Raw genomic sequence first — 23,372 nt, forward strand, 5'->3', positions numbered from 1 at the left:
CTATCTGGTTAGTTGTCAGTGCTTTGATATTGGCAAGATTTAAATGACACTTACTTTAAATCGTTAAACCTTACATATATATAAATACTAAGGCTGGAAATCTTTCAGCCAGCCGATCAGTCAGCACTTCTGTGTTGAAATAAATTATGATTGATATGGTCATTTATAAATTAACTGTTTATTAAACTTTGAATTGTTCGAAATACTAGTATTAAGGATTTTCTACCCCATGTTAAGATTACCTTAGCTGTATTTGGCAAACCATTTCGGAAATAGTTCCTAAATGATCTTCAATTTCGTGCTTTATTAAGCCTTTTAACTTTTTTTATTCAAGCGTCACATATGAGTCTTTTGTAAACTGACGAACAAAATGATAAGCCTGTCATCTTGAATTTTTTACCAAATACTGTTGAAATTTGGAATTTGATGTTTTGATAAGGTCATTTCATATCTTGGTGGAACCTTGGTGCCTTAAGGAAATAGTATAACCACCATGATACCATGATATTGGACATATTGATTTTTTTCATACAATAATTTATGCATTTTTTAAAGTGCAGAGGATCATAAAACAAAGATGTTTAAACTATATGGTTATACAATATCTAAAAAACTGAATTTCGAGACAATTTCGTAGCGTTAAAATTGGGCTTTCACTGCGAGATGTCGTATTGCAAAGGACTCTTCAGGGTTCGCCAAATTACGGGGGAAATTATCTCATTCAGTACCCCAAAAAAATGTAAAATGTTCTCGGATTCTAAACGAACAACTCTGCATAGCCAAGTTTACAATGTGGACAAAGGAATTTAAGTAATTACTACGACTGTAGAATTCTTGTGTTACGTTCTAAACTGTGCGACCATAGACACTATAAATATATTTATTCAAAATTAATTTTGGCGCCTTCCCATCCAACAGTTTGACTTTTTTCTTGTAATTCTTTATCCAACCATTCTGTCAATGGGCTGAAATATTCTGTTATAGCATCGGCTTTAATATCCATGGTGCCAGTCAGAACTTTCATTGCTTCACGCCAAGGTTTACTGTGCCCCAACTGCAGAAATGATCTGAAAAGATTTACAAAATAATGAAATACTTATAAGACACATGAAATGGAATTCCAATGTTTAAAGGGAAAGCTGGTACTTTTTACTTTGTGAAAAGTTCAAAAACCTTACAAAGATAACTTTTTTTCTGAGTTTTTTTAATTTGTAGCTTCGTTGTGTTTTATTTTGGCAGGTAATTTGTTATTCCTGATGCAAGTTTTATTCAGTTTCCGTTCATTTCTTTCAAAAATCGATTTAAAATTCATAGTTTTACATACGTTTTTCTATCTTTCTTTCTCAAGAAGCTGACATTAAAAAAACGTATATTCTATATTAATATGTCTAAATGTTTAAGCTAGATTATCTATGTTTATGGAATACATGAATTCATAAATTGTAAGTATTTGAGAACAAAACATGGGAAAACTATACATAATCATATACATTTACCTTAATTTATCACCTGCTCCTTTAGACCGATAGTAATCACAGGTATGCAATGGACCTGTATGCCCGCTCGCCTTACAAAGGGATTCATAGAATTGAAACTGTACTATAAAACTGACGAAGTAACTAAAATATAAGAAATATTAATGAAATTACATTAATATTGAAAGTAACATGTTTTCTTCATATGCTATATGCTATTGAAACAGTTTCTACAGATTACATATTTTCCAAAAAAATGTAGCTTTAAAAATGTTTCAACCAATCTGCAAAGCCTGACCGACTCGAGTAAACGACAGGGGATAACATGTCTTCTCAAACCGTCAGGTCAGTATCTTGCATATAATATAAAAAAATGATAGAAAGAAAGACTGAATTTGCATGGTTTATTTTTAAACAACAAATAACATACCATATATACGGCGAGTTGGATGGTATGTGGAATTTTGCTCCCGGATCAAAATCTTCGCTTGTTCTTACAACAGGGGAAGACAATCCTTGGTATTCTAACCTACAATTATTATAAAACACTGTATATAAAATATCGTTCAGCAAAATGAAATCATTTTCAACATATAACAAGGAGACGAAAGTTGCGCGTCAATGAGACAGTACCTCAACGACACAAAAAAGAAAAAGATATATAACTGTATGTGTAGAGCAAAGCTTTAGGTTGGAAGTTGTCTCTTATTCAAAAACAAAGACCCGTGGAATCAAAGTAAAACATACAGTATGGCTGTGTTTATGTACTTGTGGGACTATTATCATGAATATGTATCACAAGGTGTGACACAGTGTTAGTGGTACTGCAAAATATATATACTAGAGGCTCTAAAGAGCCTGTGTCGCTCACCTTGGTCTACGTGCACATTCAACACAGAACACTCTCCAACATCTGTTATGTTGATCTTGTATTACTGATCATTTAGTCTGTTTAGTTTCTCTCTATCTTCTTTAGTTTTTGCTCAAAACACAAAAGAGGGTGAAAAATCCTCATTTTAGGGCAATCACTCCTATAAAGAGTGATAGTCTACTAACTATATCGACAAAATTTGACTTGTTAGTAGATCTTGCCTTGTTGGTCATTTTTGTGATTTAAAGTGTCTATTTATCTTATATAATATTTATCATATAAAACAAAACGCCAAAAAAAAAATGGTAAAAATCGTCTTTAAAGAGCAATAACTCCAATAAGGAGTCGTCCGAAAATTGCCTCCATTTGTCTTAATTGTAGATCTTGTCTTGCAGGTTATTTATGCTTAATTAAGGTTTCTATCTATCTATTATAATTTTTAGAATATAAGGCAAAAAACGCAAAAATTGATAAAAATCTTCATCAAAGGGCAATAACTCTATAAGGAGTCGACTGACGATTTCTCGACCATTTGAAACTTATTTGAAGAACTTGTCTTGCTGATAATTTTTGCAATTTAAAGTTTCTCTCTATCTATTATTGTTTTCAAGATAGTAGGCAAAAATAAAAAAAAATATTAAAATTTGTCATTTGAGGGCAATAACTCCTACAAGAAGTCGTCTGACAGTTTTGACGTTTATGGACAATTAGTAGAGCTCAACATTCTGAGCATTTCTGCTCCGGTAAATTTTTTCTCTATTTATAACGGTTTTTAAAATAACAGACAAAGCTAGCATTTTACCCCTATGTTCTATTTTAGGCATGTCGGCCATCTTGGTTGGCAGGCGGGGTCACCGGACACATTTTTCAAACTAGATACCCAAATGATGATTGTGGCCAAGTTTGGTTAAATTTGGCGAAACAGTTTCAGAGAAGAAGATTTTTTTAAAAGTTAACAGATGACGACGACGGACGACGGACGCCAAGTGATGAGAAAAGATCACTAGGCCCTTTGGGCCAGGCGAGCTTAAAAACATTAAGAGATACGAAAGAGGCTGTCAGAAAGCACAATCTATTAATACGGACATCAAATTTAAAAAAGAACCTTTTGATTTTCTCCAAACATGGGATTTTGGGTACAGTTGTGCAGCTGGGATTTAAAAAAACACCCCCATTCATATATTGAATAATTGTGAAATCCCTACCTATACATATATTTCACAGCGAAATCATTACCCTTTCATATATTTATCAGGTCAAATAGTACTTATATGCATGTACAATCTTATTATATATTAAAAACACTGGTTACGACATTAGGAACATAACCGCTATCATCTGTAAAACGGATATTTCATAACAGTCAACCAACTCGTGATGGCGTCTGTAAAACTTACGAAGGGATGATTTCAACTTCACCACTTTGAACTCTTGGTTTAATAGCTTCCTTGTGAGCAGCAACCCTCTATCAAGGAAATCATGATAGGAAATACAAGCCCTGGAATATCGTATCAACTGGGAGATATATTCTCCATATGCAGGCGCTGCTGGAATGTTGCTACATAGAAATGGAAAGTTCACACTTTGGAAGCTGAAATCATCTTTTATGTTGTAAAGTTTTGTTTTCAACCGACCCTCATTGTCAATTTCTAGATGTAAGTCAAGTTATGAGGCATACTTAATTGTATCTGTTGTATCCTTTATTTCAAGTTCGATGGGATAGATGTATTAAAGGATTGTGCATTGCTGTTCAAGAGAATGACATTGAAACAGTTTACAAAATGTTGAAATGTTTATGAAAAAGAAATTTGCATCGAAGAACATCCGTTACTAAAATGAATTATTTGGTATCTGAAAGACAAATGACAATATCTATATATGTAAAATTTCGGTTTTGAAAGAGAATGTCGTTCTACTTCATTGATTTGGAGAAAAAACAGTTTTTGAGAAATACTCGAAATTTATCTATTTTTTTCAAAATTGCATTCTTTACCCATCTTTTAGCATTTGATAATGCGGATAGTTATTCCGAAATGTGAACTAATGATGTTACAACCTGAATGAAAACATACAAAACTGTATTACTGTAAAATTTAGTAAAGATTGACGGACTTGTGTGAAAAAAACATAAGGAGAAACTGAGCCTACCTGTGTATATAGTTTTGTATTTCCCAAAATATTGAATTTATGGAAATACAAAAAAAAATTCCATTACATTTAATATAAATTATTAACAGAGATCTTACCTCAGTTTCCACCATTGTTTATTGTAATCACCCTCATGAATCGTACCGTCAAATACCCGAAATCTCCAAAGATCGATCAGATAACCATAAGGCAGGAAAGCTATCTTAAACAATGCTTGTTTCATTAGCATGTTCAAATCCCTTTCTGAAAAAAGAAGAATGTGCATGTACATAATCTTGTGAAATGAACCGGTTAGCTTGCTTTCTTGTTTTTAACTACAAAAATACACGCTGTTGTAAAAATTAACGTTCCGCAATTTTGTTCAATGTATAGAATTTTAGTCTTCTTTTTATTAATGCTTTTGTTTGTGAAATCTTCTTTGCGATAACCGATCTGTAGGTTTTGATTCAAAGGTAGATATTAGAAAACGGAGAAAGAATGATATAGTGAAAAAAAAACGAAATATTTAACGGAAAGAAAATAAACCAAATGTTTGGGTATTGTGAACCCCATTAAATTGATTTTATGAATTGGTATGCGTTTAACGCCGCGTCAGCAAATAATGGTCATGTTGAGGCAAGGAGAAAAGTATCAATTAAAAAATAAAATTATTTCATAATAAAAAAGGAGCGCAGCAAATGTAGGAATGGGGTTGGATGAGACCCAGGATTAATTCGCACCCTTACTAATGAGCACATTCTATATGTGCTTGTCCCAAACCAGGGGCATGTAGTTCAGGTGGTTGTCGTTTGTTGCTGTCTGTCGTATTTGTTTTTCGTCTATTGTTTTGTCATAAATCAGGCCGGTTGTTTTCTCGTTTGAATGGTTTCAAATTTTCTCATATCAGAACCTTTACTAGCTGATTATAGTATACAGTATGGGTTTACTTATTATTGTAGGCCGTACCATGGTAGTTAGTTGCTTATATCCGCGTCATTTGGACTCTGACGTATAGTTGTCTAATTGGCAATCATACCACATCTCCATATTTGATATACATAACATTTACTTTTTTCTTCCTCCAGATTGTTTGTATGATCTTTAGGAATGAGTCCGACAGCTTTTAGATGTTTGTTTGTATTTACAGATAATGATATGGTATCACCAATGGCCTCGTGGAATGCTTGGTTGGCACCGTCTCTGAACACGACTGGTTGGTTCCTATATTCCATGAAGTACTGTATATGGCCCATCTCATGATGTATAGTTTCAAAGTATGTAGAATCGACCACAGTACACATTTTGATCCTACCAACATTGAAAAATAATGATTATGGTAATCAATAAAATCAAATTTTATTTTTCAAAATGTTTCACCTCTACTTCCTTACAAGAAAATTTTACCACATTCCGAACATTAAACGAGATTCGTTTTTGAGTTCTTTGATGCTAAAAAATATTGCATGCATTAACATGAATACCAATTACAGATAAAGTATGAATAAGAATATTTGAGCTCATGATTGCTATATTCACAAACGAGCGATTGAAATGTGTTATTTTTATTCTATTCAGTGGCCTTTTAAGAACACCCCCATTCAATAAAGATATTTAGCATTAAAGACAACAAGTCTTGTCGACGACACTTTCTTTTCGACATCATTTCCCAAACTTTAATATATAACTACCTGAAGTCATCATTTTGTTCGTCTGATTCGTCAGTAAAAAAATCGGTTGCTGAAGCATGGCACTGAATTTTTTTATTTTTAGGTCGAACCAAAATTGACTTTTTCCAAAAGGTTTTTGTCATTGGATCCAAACCAAGAGACATGTAAAATTTTTCCGCCATGGTGAATAGTTTATGTACATCATAGTTTTGTTTCGACATTTCTTTCGTGACGTCAGTTTCTGATACATCCGGGAAAGGTTTGATAATTTCATAGACGCCTTGCCACTCTTGTGCCCACATATTTCCTGTATAAAAATTGCAATTCATTAGTACTCTTTTATACCCGGTTTGATTTATACATCTTTAGGAACTTAAACTATCAGCTGTTCATCAGTTAGTGTAGTTGGAATCATCATTTTAGACATATGAAACTGTCTTCATGAAAAATAGTAAAAATGTAGCCATGACAGGATTTCAAAAGAATATAAAAAGTTCACATCATGATTGACATGAGTATAAAGTTAATTATAAGTTCACGTGACCGCAGCTTCATGGTTAACTACCTTAACCAAAAATGCTATCACATTTCTATGTTCAGTGAACCGTGAAATCGGGCTCAAAATCTTGGCGCACAAATGAAAAAAGTTTACATAATAGTGAACATGAGTATCAAGTTTCATTTTGATGTGACTACACCTTCATGGTAGTTTTAGACCTAGACCAAATACTTTGACCAGATAATGATCGAACAAACTGAATTTCGAACGTTGAGACGCACAGTAAACGTAAAGCCCCACTCTTATTGTAGGCGGACGTATAAAGCTAATCTGGTATCAAGAGAGTACAAGGGGAAAAGGGCACTGAAAATGCTTTCGGTGATATTTTGTTTCTAATGTAAATGAAAAACTATTCTCATTATTAACATAAATACATGACACTAAAATTATATTCATATGCTCATAAAAACTCTTTAAATATATATATATATATATCTGTGAAAGGAAAATAACGTGATGAATTTTACTTGCATGCATAGTAACAATATACATATCATCTTATTACCAAGTAGATGTGCTGGTATTGTTCCGTCAGTTGGAAACTTATAGCTTGGAAAGTGCTTTGAGTAGTAATCTTTTAGTCTCATTCTTACAAAGGCATGTAGCTTTTTGTACAGATGTGAAACTTCTTTCCATAATGTCTCGCACATTTGAAGTAATTCAGGTGTATCATCAAACTGACCTTGTCTCCAAGCGTCACCATAATCAGAATATTCTAAAAAAAAAAATAAAAATAATATTTTTTCGACTTTCTTATTATTTGTTTATTATATTTTTTTTAAGCGAGTACATTTCTGTATAAGACTTATCTCGAAAGACGTATATTTTGAAAATAAATGTATTTTGGTAAAAAAAATATATACATTTCTCACAGAAATCCAGAATATTTTCACTATTTTCCTCTATTTTAGAAGTTGTTTTATTGCTTTTTGATATTTCCTATTGCGGGAATGTTGATCCCTACCATTTTCTTCTGCTCCCAAGTTTAATAATTTGACCATTTCTGCATATAAAGACTTCATTTGTTTGCCCGTCTCGTTCCGCCATCCTTTCCATGCCCAATTTAATACATCTGGGTCTCTTTCCTCTTGCATTAGTTTTGTAAGTTCTGGTTCCATGTTATAAACCTTGCCGTCTTTTTGAAGGGTACCAGCAGCATAAATATTTTCAAGTTTAGATCGAGTTTTCGTCAATTGCCTTAAAAAGTTGAATAGAGTTAGAAATTAGCAACTAAAAGTTAAATGTACCCTTTCTAATACCGGGATATTCTTTATGGTTTAATCAAAGCAGTGGTGGCTTAGAGGGCGTACGCCCCCTCTTTTACGGATCGATAAAAATCTTTAAAAAAATTCGACTGGCTACGCTCGACGGCTTTTTTATCATTATGTACTATTTCCTCCCCCTTTCCTTGGACCCTGATACGAAATACGAATGATCGATTGTTGGTTGCTTTATACGTAGCGATAAATATTACTTGCATATTCAGAAGAACAAGTTAACAATTATCGGTTTGTAGGATGTAATATCTTTACGGATATTGAATGGGACATTGTATTTCCTAATGTCTGTATGGCAACAGACTCTCTTCAACAATATACATGTTTTTTTATAGAATATGTCCAGCGCTAAAGTAACCTGAATCTCGAAATTTTTTTTGAATAGTTCAAAAAAAAAAGAAGAAAAAAACGTTTGTTGAATTTTTATTTTATGAATAGGCTATAAAAAATACTGACTTCTCACTAACGTCTGTCGATAATTTGATAATTTAGAGTTGTTAGTTTTAAGATGGATTTGGTATTCTGGTGCTTCAAAGAACTACATATAGAAACTGTTCTTCTTTCGTAACTTATCAGAAGTATCATTGAAATGCTTACTTCAGCAACTATTATTTCAAGTCGGAATATGTATAAGGTGACAGAGGAAAATAAATATGAAGTCAGGTATCCAGTACAATATGAAATTAATATATTAGAGTGGATTTCAGTTAAATTTCCTTTCAAATTTTGTAGAAAGTTAGTTTTGTTTTGGTTTATTTGTTAATTTTCTCGATTAAATTTCTTTTTTTTTACTCTCATCATTTGACGATTTGATTGTTTTCTTGATATTATATATCTTCTCTTAACCACGTGACTGTGACATGTGTTTTTTCTTACAACAAACTTACTCTAAAACCTTTTTATCAGTTGGATCAGAAAACTGTGACAGTAATCTGAGCCTCCGCCTGGTATCTTTTCTCAAATAGTGCAGTTTTTGTTTTTCTCTAGCCTTTAACGCTATTTCTCTCATTGATCTGGATGCCTTAATTGCCATGTGAACATGCTGTAAAATAATAAAAGTATTATACAGCTAAAGCTTCAGTTGTTGACTATGAAACTTTAAAACAAAAAGCTTTGCATTAGCTGTCAATTTGATGTTCACCGATTTCACTCAAATTCTCATATTTGATTTACAACATACTAGAACGTATATCCAAATTACAAAAAGTTCAAAAGAACATTTACCAAAATATTATGAACTCGTTATAATGTATCATTATTGTGTGTGTATTTTGGACTCGACGCCATCTAGTTAACGATCGAGATGACCTACGAAGACTGCCGATATTCATATCATCCGATATAAACATAAATATAGTCATAAAAACACAGATAAGCACTTTCAATCGTATAATGACGATTTTTATAGGTCTGTTTAATTTCGTGTCATAGATTAAAATATTTTAACATTTTTTTTGTGGGTAGAATCGGTCATCGAAATGGTTCTTCCTGTTGGCTTCCTATTTTCACTTTCAATGTTGACACTCCTTTTTATTTACAAATTTTATTACTGAACGTTCTTAGCATTTTGTTTTAAGGGCGTTTTCTAAAATAATTGAAATTTACAAAATGTTTTCTCGACAAAAGATCAATTATTACAAAACTTTTTAAGTAATTTTGAGGTCTCGCAGATTAAATTAAATCTATCAAAACTCCATGATTAAGGATTGCTGCTTACAAGGAAGATATTAGTAAGGTTGAATGAATCTCCTCGAAAGTTTTAAGGACGTCATCATGATGTGGTTGACTGTTATGGAATATCTGTCTTGGACGACAACGAAAACATACAAGTTATGGCAAATATTATTCCCGTCCTCTTTTGCAATTCAACAAATATATGCTCGCACAACGTAACGTTGTTTACCTCAGTTTCTGTTTTATTGGACATATTTGTTTCAAAGTCCCATTCAGCATTAGCATACTCATTGTTTAAGCGTCTCATTTCCTCGTCAATAGAACTGAACCATCTTTGAACATGATTTTCATCTAAAAGTACAGTTATAATTATAAAATAGCTATTAACTATTATTCTGAGTCCCTTATAAGCATGACAATGGAATTATAAGTTCAATTGGTTCATTTACATTAAAGGGAGAAACAATTGTTGTTAAAATTTTAACTTTTAATTTAATTTTGAAAAAAAAACAACATCTGTAAACATTTCTATATTCTATGCTAATATTTCATAATTTTAAGCAAACTTTTTTTTTCATTTTTCATATTTTTTATTATTGGCTTGAACTAGCTTTTTGTATCTGCGGTACTCAGTTGTCTCTTTCGTGTTTTTGTTAGTTGTTTTTGTGTGTTTTGTATCAATCTGCTGAGTTAAGCCCTTTTCAACTGATTTTTATATAAAAAGGAGATGTGGTATGATTGCCAATGATACAACTATCCACTACAGACCAAATGATGTTGAGGTTAGCAGCTATAGGTCGCTAATGAACGAAACCCATACCTCATAGCAAGCCATTAAAGGCCCCGACATAACAAAATGTAAAACAATTCAAAAGAGAAAAAACCAACGTCCTGATATTTTGTTCTTATGTTACACCACTTTCACAGGTTAAGGGAGGATTGGGCGCCCGAAAACATGTCTCATCCTGCCACATTCTGTATGTGCCTGTCCCAAGTCAGGAACCTGTAATTCACTGCTTGTCGTTTGTTGCTGTATCTCATATTTGCTTTTCGTTTGTTGTTTTGTACATGAATCAGTCCGTTAGTTCGCTTGTTTGAATTGTTTTACATTTTGTTATGTCGGGGTCTTTTAAAGCTTGCTATTCGGAATGGGTTTTGTTCATTGTTGCAGGCCGTGCGGTGATCTATAGTTGCTAAGATCTACACCATTTGGTCTTTGATAAATAGCTGTCCCATTTGCAATCATACCACATCTCTTGATCAAGTTCATATTAATGATATTATAACAATAAAAATCTTATTAATACGAAGATGTAACTAGATGGTATAAACAATGATTTTCTTCATGACACAATTCCGTTGTAAATACGATTATAATTATCAAAGAAATTTCATAAACGTTATTATACACGTAATTTTTTGCCTTATTCCAAAGATTGCACTTACCAAGTTGCATACATGTTGTGAGAACTAGTTATACACTTAAGATGCAGTTTACATCTAATTCCTACGAGTCGTTTTCAATTTCTTCTATCTTAGCAAGGTTTGCAATTAAACACTTTGACGGTACTTTGATTAATGAAGAGCATACATTTGCACAAACCTCTTTGAAATTCATGTTCTAATTCTATCAAGGCATTTTTTAGTCCGTCTAACTTAGCTTCGGCTTGTATAATTAACCCTCTGTTAAGTGATGCCACCAATGTAACGCTCCATAATAAACACACGACTAATTTCATCCGTCACAATCTACAAAATATTTCACAAGTTTGTCACATTCAACTTAATCGCTATAACTACCATATTATGTCATGGTTCCAAAATTGTTTAGGTTTGTATGATTTCGTTAGAAATAAAAAAGGCATGTTGTGATGTTACACTATTGTTTCAGAAAAAGGGTGAAGGTTTGGTACCATTAAAACGTTTAAACCTGCTGCATTTGTTTGCACCTGTCCTAAGTCAGGAATCTGATGTTCAGTAGTTGTCGTTTGTTGATGTGGTTCATAAGTGTTTCTCGTTTTTTATGTAGATTAGACCGTTGGTTTTCCCGTTTGAATGGTTTTACACTAGTAATTTTTTGGGGCCCTTTATAGCTTACTGTTCGGTGTGAGCCAAGGCTCCGTGTTGAAGACCGTACTGTGACCTATAATGGTTTACTTTTATAAATTTTGACTTGGATGGAGAGTTGTCTCATTGGCACTCATACCACATCTTCTTATATCTATGTACTTTATTTAAAAACCAGTTGTTAGCATGACACGGGTTATGTTCTTCTCATATATGTTATGATGGTATGATACTAAACCCCTAACGGGAAGGATTGTGCCTGATATTCATATGATGAAGACATAATCTTTCAATCAGTCTGGAGCTGGCATGTCAGTTAACTGCTAGTAGTCTGTTGTTATTTATGTATTATTGTCATTTTGTTTATTTTCTTTGGTTACATCTTCTGACATCAGACTCGGACTTCTCTTGAACTGAATTTTAATGTGCGTATTGTTATGCGTTTACTTTTCTACATTGGCTAGAGGTATAGGGGAGGGTTGAGATCTCACAAACATGTTTAACCCCGCCGCATTTTTGCGCCTGTCCCAAGTCAGGAGCCTCTAGCCTTTGTTAGTCTTGTATTATTTTTAATTTTAGTTTCTTGTGTACAATTTGGAGTTTAGTATGGCGTTCATTATCACTGAACTAGTATATATATTTGTTTAGGGGCCAGCTGAAGGACGCCTCCGGGTGCGGGAATTTCTCGCTGCATTGAAGACCTGTTGGTGACCTTCTGCTGTTGTCTGTTCTGTGGTCGGGTTGTTGTCTCTTTGACACATTCCCCATTTCCATTCTCAATTTTATAATGAAAGGTAAGTATGTACATTTTAGTCATCTTATCATGTACATTGTATCGGTATTCTATGGACCCAATCGAAGAATTTCATAAATGTAAACACAGCACCTTGAGCCAAGCGTATACAGAAAAGGTACCGTGATAACACCTATCATGTGAAATAATTCAGCAGAGAATATTCAAAAAAGCAAATTATCCTTTTTTCAGTTAAATCATACACTGATATATTTAAAAAATGCGGCAGTATATACGTTTTTACAAAAAAATGATTTTACAATTTTCTACAAGAATATAGTATATTTTATATATAAAATGAGTATGAAAGCTCTGTTTTGGCAAATCTTCACGTTTTTTCACAATAATGATCGATCCAGAGAACATGAAGAATGTTTCTTAAACAGTGGACAATGATCTAAAATACATATTCACTGATGTAGAAATATAAAATGTAAAAAAACATTAAAATCAAAATCTTTAATCAAATCCATAATGGACAGGGAACAACTTCTGTGAAGTTATAAGGATCTGAAGCAACGTCTTTGTTAATCAGTAAATGTGTATTTTAGATCATTGTCCACTGTTTAAGAAACATTCTTCATGTTCTCTGGATCGATCTGATGAGTTATAAAAACAAGGAGATGTGGTATGATTGTCAATGAGACCACTATCCACCCAAGTTCAAAAGAAGTGGATGCAAGCAATTATAGGCAACCGCACGGCCTACAACAATGAGAAAACCAATACCGTATAGTCGGCTATATAAAACGGCTATGAGACGTCGCAAGATACTGGTGTCACTTACCGTAACACGCTTACGCCGTTTTTTTTTATCATTAACGTCAAAAATGGATTCTCTGCAGAAGATTTATTTAACGTTTCTTTCACTAAATAAAGTAATTGTATATTTTGAAATTTAAGGTTTTATTTACACACTTCCGTTATGATCTATATATAATCATCGAGACCTTGTAAAATATCTAAACGTAATGATTCTAGTATCAAAATGTCATTATTTGTGTGAATTTCGGAACAGATAAAAGCAACCGATGCAGCAGGTATATAATGGCTGTTTTACCTATTACGATTTTGTAATCGTCAGTAAACATGGAAACTAAAGAACCGACGGATACTAGGGATTTCAACGGTAGAGCTGCTTCTTCTTATTATTCATCTTTCGGATCTGCATCATTGCTGCCTTTTCATGGAATGAATACGAATTCTACCAATTTTGGATTGATTTAAGCATACACCGCGGTAGTTCCGGTTCACACAAATATTACACGTAAAACATGTTTTAAATTTCCTGAAATTAGGAAGTTTTTTATAAGTGATTTATTTGTATTAACACCAGTGCGCTATATATTATGACGTTGCGCACGGTATTGGTACCACTGAGCGTTACACGACGTCCCAATAAAACAAGGATGCTGACGTTGTTTCAAAGAACGTTTCAAGCATACAAGCTTTTTACTTATGTGAAAATGCCACTTAATGTAACCATAGAATTTACATTCTTTTAAGAAGTCTTTATTTTGCAGAGATTTTCGTAGTCGCTTCGATTCATTATGTATTTTCATTTTTCCATGTTGGGGTTGGCATTAATAAATGCAAACATTGATATCCAAATTTCCATAGAATTAAAAAAATATTTTAAACACTCATGAAAAATTGCCCCTAACAGCAATGTTTAGCACTGAATAACAATTTGACGTTTTGAATCATTTGTATGTGAGAAGATTTAACATCTTTTTTGTATATTATTTAGCGTCTTTCATTTTCAAAATCCAGAATGTTTTGAAACTTCAAAACTGATTTTGATACAATAAGCGAAACAAATGCAGGGAAAAACTGACACTACCGTTTTTCTCTTATGAAGAGTGTGCTTCCAAAATATTTTGTGCATATATATCTGTATTATCAGTTTCTTCTTTTTCTAAAAATTAAGTAAATGTTCTTTGTGCCGCAAAACTTCTTCAATCTTGGCTAGTAAAATTGTTAATACTTTGTTTCTTGTTTCTGTTCCTTCCCTTCTATTATTAGTTTCTTTTTGTCACGTTGTTGATGTTGGTATTTTCTCTCCCACAATTTGTCTTTTTAAAATTTAGCTAATATTCAAATGCTTCTTAATTTGATTATTTGAAAGATGTTGATAGACGATAGCCTGATATTTTTCTTTTCATAATCTCATTTTATCTCCACTTTATTCATAAGAGGTCCGTTGTATTCATTTTTTTCTAAAAATAAAAGTCGCTTATACTAGTGTTATAATTCATATTTCATATACTAGTATTATCGGTTTAACTCGATGAATCATCATCATATGCGTATTAGTTCACGATTTTGACATCAATAACAATTTTGTGGAAAATGTTTAAAATTGGCAATATTTTTTGATAAATCCCTTAGGAAAAACTTTATGGAATATGCATCACGTATGAAATAGAAATACGTGTACTTGTGCTGCCATTGTTGATTTTCAATATTTGAAGGTAGAACGGGGTTTAGATTATTATTTTGCTATTGCAGAAAACTACAAATAATCGATTTAAAATTTTTACCATTATTGTTAGCAAGATTGAATGATGAATAAATGAAATTAATTTGTGAAATTTTCATTAAAAAAGAATAAATAATGAGCTTATCTTATGGTTACATCTTTTTCATTTAAAAAAAAGGTTTCATTGATTGAAATTTTTAAATCATGGTTGTTTTATCAAGTAAATAATCCAGAATGTTTATAATTTATTTTATAAAGGAATTTACAAAACATTTACCTATTTTGTGATGAAGTAAGAAAACGAATATGGGGATTCCGTTTTGTTTTTTTTTTGCTTTCGGAGAGCACATTTTAAGAGCTGTCTTCTCATATATATATATTATTTAAAACTCTATCTTTTAGTTATCTTTATATTCGCATAAATTTACATTTCCCGTGTATAATCCTTACAAAATCTGAACATTTTTCACAAACTTTTAAAAGCTCTAAAAAAAGGTCGGCGATCCATACTTTTTACTATGTTTTTGAAATTATAGCATTTTGGCAAAGTATGAAAAACTCTACCCCTTTTTATATAGACCCAAATAAAGCTACATCAACTGATATTTGACCAACAGCAGAGTGAAACCGATTTTAAAAAATATACTCAATTTGTTGTGACAAGATATATATTATTTAAGTAGCTGTGTGGCACCGTTAAAGTCCACAATTCATCTTAAGTCCACAACACCGCTAAAGTCCACAACAAATTTCCGCTAAAGTCCATAACGCCGCTAAAGTCCACAAACTTTCCGCTAAAGTCCACAAAATGACCTCACCTAAAGTCCATAAGAAAACGCCGTTAAAGTCCACAATTACAAGTTCCGCTTAAGTCCACAAAAAAGCACCGTTAAAGTTCACACATTTTTTTTTTTATTATAAAAAAATCAATTCGCTTTTTTATACTCCCGATAGTATAGATCTAATAAAAAGCATGGACTTTTGTTCTTGGAAAGTATTTCTTATCAGCTTGAATTATATTTTTAATAAATGAAGAGATTATAGTATCTGATTTTGATTCCAATAAATTTGATCTTTGTATTGAGATTTTCTATCAATCAAACAGACAACATTTCTGAAAAGTTATCTAGCTATGGTGCTTTTTTTGTATTTTTTAGTAAACATTTGTACATCCACAAGAAACTCCAACATAGCGTTTTCTTTAATAATATGTATATGTTGGAGACACTACCAATCTTGAAACCTGTATTTGACATTGAAATTTCCTTTGCAAATATATATAAAACATAAGAAAGAAATCCATTCAGTGTGTAGGCTCCGCAGCAGCCAAAACGGTCCGTTAATCTCAAAAATAGACTTTAAACCATAATGTTCTTGTTTTAATTCAAAATAATGATAAAGAATTCCACACAAGCATTTTGTGGTGCTAAGCAGATTTCCATCACTCATTTGTTTGCATGTTTGTTTGGTTTTCAAAAAGGAAAAAATGTATTTGTTTCAGAATGCGTTGAAGATGAATTGAATAAACTATACTCGGATGCGGTTCTGTATTGTGTCTTACCCATGATGAGTACAAGTATATTGATCGAAAACAAATACATAGTTTACATTACACAGTACGGAATAAGTAAACAGTCAATATAAAAATAAGGAGATGTGGTATGATTGCCAATGGGACAACTCTCCACCAAAGTTCAAATAAAGTGAGTGTAAGGAATAAGACAACAATTATTATTATATGTTGTTTTAAATAAGAGAGTGCGGAACAATAAAGAAGTAGTTAATAAGGATTGGAGTCGAACGCCCTTGCTTCGAGCGGGGTTCATCGAATTTACAACATTGGTGTTGACATCCTAGTGATTATTTTAGATACACTTCCTAGATCGCTCACAAACCGCGCCTAGGAAATTATATAACTGATAGAAAAAAATATGTGGTATGATTGCTGATGAGAAAATTCTCTACCAGAGAATTTAACAACTATTATAGATCACCGTACGGCCCTCAACAATGTGCAAAATCGATACCGAACAGTAAGCTATAAAAGACCCCGAAATAAAAAAAAAGGGTTAAACAATTCAAACGAGAAAAGTAACGGTCTGATATAATTACATAACAACAAACGGGAAAATAATATGTTATACAGAAACTACGACATCAAACGAGTTACAGGCTCCTGACTTGGGACATGCACATACAGAATGTGGCGTAGTTAAAACACTTTGCTGGCGCCAAACCCTGCTCTAACCTGGAACAGTGTTGAAATAGTACAGCACATACACTGTTGTGCCAAAGTTTGCGTTAATTCATTATAAGTCAAAAACTAATCAATATTCTATTATTAGATATTAATATTATACAAGTATGATGCAATGATATTTAATTTTCCTCTTTGGTCTCCGGAAAGGAGTAAATATGTATTATATTTGTTGTTGAGTTGCTGTCTCGATCATTGAAATGTACTCAAATCAGGTTTTATTGAAACAAAATTGTTATATTGAAAAGAGGAACACATTTCAAAGAAGGGAACTAAAAAATTAATTCCTATTTTATGTATTCTCTTAGTAAAATAGACACGTTTCAAAAACACCAAAACGCAAACATACGTTGCCTGTAGTACATATTAAGTGAACGTCAAGTTAGCGATGCTGTGACATTTTGGTAGACCACCATGCGACCGCTTTATTTTGATGATTTTTACTGTGACATTACTCTTTACTTTATAGTTTATATATATCAAAATGTTCCTTTTGCAAGGGAATTAGACATTATGGTGATGTTTTTCGAAAAAATTGATCTGGTTTTTACTCGTTTTGAAGATGTGTAACAACTTGTCCTTAATTTTTCAAAGAAAAAATGAAGACGCTTTCATTGTGACATTTTGGTAGACACCCATTCAACACATCGATATTCGATACTAATCGATAAAAATATAATTTAAAGCATAGAATATTTTCTTTTTTATTTGGAATTTATCCGTTCTGAAATACATAACACATTATTTTTCGTTGTTTTCTATATATATAACTTTATTTCCTCTATCATAGAGATTTGGTGTACAATTAAATATATAAATCAGAAAATTAAAAACAAAGAATTTAAGGTTACTGTTTCAAGTTAATGTAAGAAAACATGAGCACTGTCAATAATAGCGATAACGGACACATCTTCTATCGATTGTGGAAACCTCTGCAGATTTGTTCCACATGACGAACACAAATCTTAGAGAAAAATGTTAATTCGTCATTTTCTAATTCATATGACGTATTGCATGAGAGGATTGTTGTTGTGAATTCATGTGCTGAAAGACTGTACATAAAAACACTGAATTGAATGGGATTAACGTTAATTATGTCCTGCCATAGATCATCTCGTTTGTCTTGTATACAATCACAGGATACCAGTAAGTGTTCAACGATATTCAAGAAGAACTTGCCACATTTGTCATAAAGTAAATGTTCATCTGCATAACGTACTACAGAACATAAGTCAATAACATACTTGGCGGAGACACGAAGTTCAGGAAACTGTTTAGCAAGTGTCCATGCTTTATGTGGTTTGATTGCAGAATGAATATGTCTAAACATATAAAAGTCATTATCCGCTGAAATTCGGCATAACCATCATGTTTCTTCAGTTGCTTTTATATTCCGATTTACAATAACTGACCAGTTTTTTTTTATGGGAAAGAACCAGTATTTGCAAAATTCACAATATAATCTGTCATGTTATATTTTTCGACTGCTTTATAGATGTCAGGTATAAAACCAAGTTGTTCTGGAACGCATTTATGTTTGAATTCCATTAGTCTGCTTATCATTATTCGTTTTGGTAACGCAGAAGACTTCAATCTACATAGTCTACCAAACAATAAAAGTTTACATCTGTTGATAATGCTTTCAACTGAAAACCAACCAAGAAGACTTGTACATTTATCAGAACGGGTTTGTTTCGCAAGTCCTTGGATAATTTTACACACAAATCTGTGAGATCTTTCTAACATCGTAAGTTCTGTTTGAGTCAAATTGTTCCATAACTCACAACCATATAGAGCTTTGCTGTAACATATTTGAAGTATAATCTTAGAACACGTCAAAGGGTTTAAAATTGATGGATGAATTCCAGAATTTAGAACTGAAAGAGCAGAATTTCTCAACACTCTGCACGCATTCAATGTCTGGTCTATTGATCTAAATTTACAGTTCAGAAGAATACCGACATGTTTGGCAGACGTCACGAGTGGTATGATGTCATCATATAAAGAAAGATTGCTTGAAAATCTCTTGTTCTTCTTTGAATAATGTAAGACGTTGCTTTTAGTCGGAAAAAACTTGAATGCCCAGCTCTCACTATAAGTCTGACAAATGTTAATAAGGTGCTGCATTCCTTTTTCTGTTGTTGAGAGTAACGCAATGTCGTCGGCTTGAACAGAGCTGATTACACTGATATCTAGAAGAACGTATCCCCATTTAGAGTCTATAATGTCGCATAAAAAATTGTATATATACACTAAATATAACAGAACTGATAAGACGCGCGTTTTAGTTCAAACCAACGAGATATTCTACCATTGAATCTTACAGAACTGCGCATATCACTGTATATTTCATCTATAAGCAGACATAAATCACAAGTAACTGCATATTTATGCAGTTCATAAAACAAAGCATCATGCAATACGCTGTCGAAAGCTTTCGTGCTATCTAACAGCACAACAATTACGTCACTGTTACGTTCAATATAATGACGAATCGGTTCGTGTAAATTGAATGAAGCGTGAATACTAGATAATTCCTTTCAATATTAGCTTCAGATGAAAAATTCTCTGTTAGAAGAAATTGTTGAAACTAAGGATTCTGATTTTAACAATTAAGGCGAGCGGAACGAGGCGTAAATATTGATGCCTATGGACGACGAAGACATCGCCATAACATTTTACCGCGGCAAATCTATAACTATATAAAATTGAATGCCACCTTTCCATTCCAAAAATGATAAAATTAAAATGCCCCTTTATTTCTTCCTACTCCCCCTTTTGCGGTTACAAATGACCGGTCCCTTATATGAGCCATTACCCTATCAAAGTCCGATTTTTGTCCATTCTTTTGTGTCTATCATGAGAATATATAAAGAGAAACTCGAACAGCTAAAATGATCAGCAAGGCAAAATTTACATAAATGAACATACTAGAAATTTGTGTATTAACTTCTTATAGAAAAAATGCTAACGTTAGTTATACAGAAACTGACAAATATAATGCCTTCTCTTGTTAAAATGAGCATAGAGCATGACATAACAGAGTTATTTCTTAAATTTTATAACTTAAACCGTATGTTTTTTTTATTGTAAACCCGTCGATTAAAACAAAACTTTGCAATTCATATATATTTTGACAATTTTCCAACAATATCAGATGTGATTTTTACATCTTAAAACGAGGTACTAACATGCCAAGGTTTATCTTTTTTTTTTTTAAATCTCAACCATTTTCCAAACGATAGCTACAGATTTGAGCCGGATTAATAGTTACTCCGCAGAAGGAGATCGGAATCAGTTATGACGTAGACAGTAATCATTCTAATCGTAATCATGTTCATTGACCATAACGATGATGAAAGCACATCATATAATGACGTTTCGACATCATATAATGAAGTAAACCAAACCACATCATATAAGATTACAAGCACATAATATAATGACACAACCACATCATATAAAGATGTTAATTTGCACATAATATAAGGGAAACTACACATCATATAATGATATGTACTCATCATATAATAATATTTGCACATCATATAACTAAAGGATCTTTGCACATAATATATATTAAGTACATTTGCACATCATATAAGAATGTTTACACATCATATAAAAATGTTTGCACATCATATAAGTACATTTGCACACCATATAAGTGTATATGCACATCATATAAGTATATTTGCACACCATATAAGTGTATATGCACATCATATAAGTATATTTGCACTTCATATAAGGATATTTGCACATCATATAAAGGTGTTTGCACATCATATGATGACAAGTGCACATCATATAAAGGTATATGCACATCCTATAATGAAAATGGGCGTAACAAGACAGTATTGGCGTTTCATAGGATTCAATAAATATCTTTATTCTTATTCTTGTCCCGATACGTTTGCTATGTACATTAGTTAAGTCATTAGTTGCGAACAAAAAGTGATTATTATTTACAAAGAATAAGAAGAATTTAAAGAAAAAAAAACAGTACTTGAAGAATGCAGTAATTATGTTAGAACTAACCAATTTACTATGACTAGACAACTTTTTAGAAATGATGTCCAAATTGGCCTGTTTTATTCATTGATAGGATCATAATAATACAAAGATCAAATTAATGGAACAAAGTCTTCTAATGTAAGATACTGTACTTTTTTTCATGTATTAAACTGATAAAAAAAATAACTTCCAATCTTTGTATTGTACTAACGGGATAAAAACAAAGAGAATTGATTTTTTGGATAATAAAAAAAAGTGTGGACTTTAACGGTGTTTTTTGTGGACTTTAGCGGAACTTGTTATTGTGGACTTTAACAGCGTTTTCTTGTGGACTTTAGCGGAGGTCATTTTGTGGACTTTAGCGGAAAGTTTGTGGACCTTAGCGGCGTTATGGTATTTGGCGGAAATTTGTTGTGGACTATAGCGGTGTTGTGGACTTTAGATGAATTGTGGACTTTAACGGTGCCACATAGCTGCTTTCGTAAATATACATGGATCAATGTTTTCTGAAAGGAAGTACTATGGACCAGGAGTGCATTTCATGTACGTTTTATACTATGAATTGGGTTTTTTAGCGCTTCCAATTTTAAAATATAACTGGGTATTGGTTAACACTAAATTTTCTTTGACATTTTTAGACCGTTTTCAAACGGGTTATCACGTTAGGGGTTTCGGTTTTGAGTGTTTTTGATTTTTTTAACAAGTATAAAAAGCAATATTCCAGCCATTTTTGTGACGTTTTGCGAAGAGAAAAAATAAATCTACTATACACAAAAATGAACTTTTCCACACAGCAAATTAGTTGATTGATTTATTTGTGTTTAACGCCAAATTCAGCACGATTTGTTATTTCGTGGCGGTCAATTTTTATTGTTGAAGGAAGCCGAAGTGCTCAGAGAGAACCGCCGATACACACAGCAGACATTTTGTAGTTGATTTAGTGGTAAAAAAGGAACTATGGTGTCAATTTGTTACACATACAGCGTGTTCAATGCAGTATATTTATTGTATTTAATATTCTTTCTTTAGTATTACTATAAATTGGTTATGCATGCAAACAATGATGTACTTCCCACAAAATATACGCTTTCAAGAAATATGGATAGGTTTTTTTTTGGAAGATATGGGGTAGAGTGCATGGTGACTTTTTTCTAAAGGGAGCTTAAACTAGGTTAAAATGTACTTGGGAGTGTCTTTAAATTATTACACTGCACCTGCTACATACATAATGCGTGCAATCCATCATATTTATCGGACAACTATTACCCTAACACTCAAATTAATGTAAAATACAAGTTTCAATTAACATTTTAATACTCGTCCATCGCATGCCTATGTAGCAGTAAATTCTGTTGGAGATTCGAGACAACAAACTCCATTATTCCACACACATTACTTCTAGAAGTAACACTGTGACCTTCCTTTTCATACATATGTTGCTAGGTAGATGATAAGAGATTGTTTTACTCACAGTAAACATTTCTATATTTATACTACTACATGGAGCTAAGAATACAAGTACGAAAACAAAATCCCGGCTCTGCAAACTGGCTAGAAAAATTGATTCACATATATACATGTATATAGTTCCGATTCTTTAATTGCAACGCTAGGAATTAAGGTCAGGGTGTAAAGCTTGGGTTTGAGTCGTTTATAATCTGGCTAAGGGAAAACAATAAGGTGAGCCAATTTTGGATGCATTTTCATTTTTACTGTATGTTCTTTTTCTAAAAGTGAGACTGTGATCGTATGTGAACTTGTCTCACATTTTTGGCCTCGGAGCCTGTTCTGTGTCAAGCATCCGAGTTAAATATTTCGTCATATTTGAATTATTTATACAATGTAGATCTACTTTGATGCATATTTAAACAAGAATTTATTTAATATAGATCAGATCATTTCATAAGATTAATTGTATGCCAAATATGCAAAAAATTAAGCGTTATCATGACGTGAACGTCAAATTACAGTTATGGGGACAAGTTATTGGACATCTAAGTTCGTTTCGTATTTTATACCTGCAGCTCAAACAAAAATATATATCACATCATTTTAGAAGAAATGAAATGTATTTTCCGTTCATATCGGTTAAAGAGTGTTCAAAAT

At 32.4% G+C, this 23,372-nt stretch overlaps 1 protein-coding gene across 2 annotated transcripts in view; it reads right to left on the reverse strand.

The window, feature by feature from the left end:
- Positions 1-864: 864 nt before the first annotated feature.
- LOC127729297 (angiotensin-converting enzyme-like) overlaps positions 865-23,372 on the reverse strand; it is a 52,470-nt gene continuing 29,962 nt past the window's right edge. For both annotated transcript variants that reach the window (XM_052237037.1, XM_052237036.1), the window contains 11 exons: positions 11,254-11,399; positions 9,880-10,001; positions 8,864-9,018; positions 7,664-7,896; positions 7,205-7,414; positions 6,162-6,447; positions 5,543-5,781; positions 4,593-4,737; positions 1,906-2,004; positions 1,497-1,619; positions 865-1,067 (listed from right to left, as the gene is read on the reverse strand). In XM_052237037.1, the coding sequence (XP_052092997.1) occupies positions 881-1,067; positions 1,497-1,619; positions 1,906-2,004; positions 4,593-4,737; positions 5,543-5,781; positions 6,162-6,447; positions 7,205-7,414; positions 7,664-7,896; positions 8,864-9,018; positions 9,880-10,001; positions 11,254-11,389 (1,935 nt within the window). In that variant the 5' untranslated portion in view covers positions 11,390-11,399 and the 3' untranslated portion in view covers positions 865-880. The remainder of the gene's footprint in view (positions 1,068-1,496; positions 1,620-1,905; positions 2,005-4,592; positions 4,738-5,542; positions 5,782-6,161; positions 6,448-7,204; positions 7,415-7,663; positions 7,897-8,863; positions 9,019-9,879; positions 10,002-11,253; positions 11,400-23,372) is intronic.

The sequence above is a fragment of the Mytilus californianus genome, unplaced genomic scaffold, assembly GCF_021869535.1.
Source record: "Mytilus californianus isolate M0D057914Y unplaced genomic scaffold, xbMytCali1.0.p SCAF_2, whole genome shotgun sequence".
In the NCBI taxonomy this organism is placed as follows: domain Eukaryota; kingdom Metazoa; phylum Mollusca; class Bivalvia; order Mytilida; family Mytilidae; genus Mytilus; species Mytilus californianus.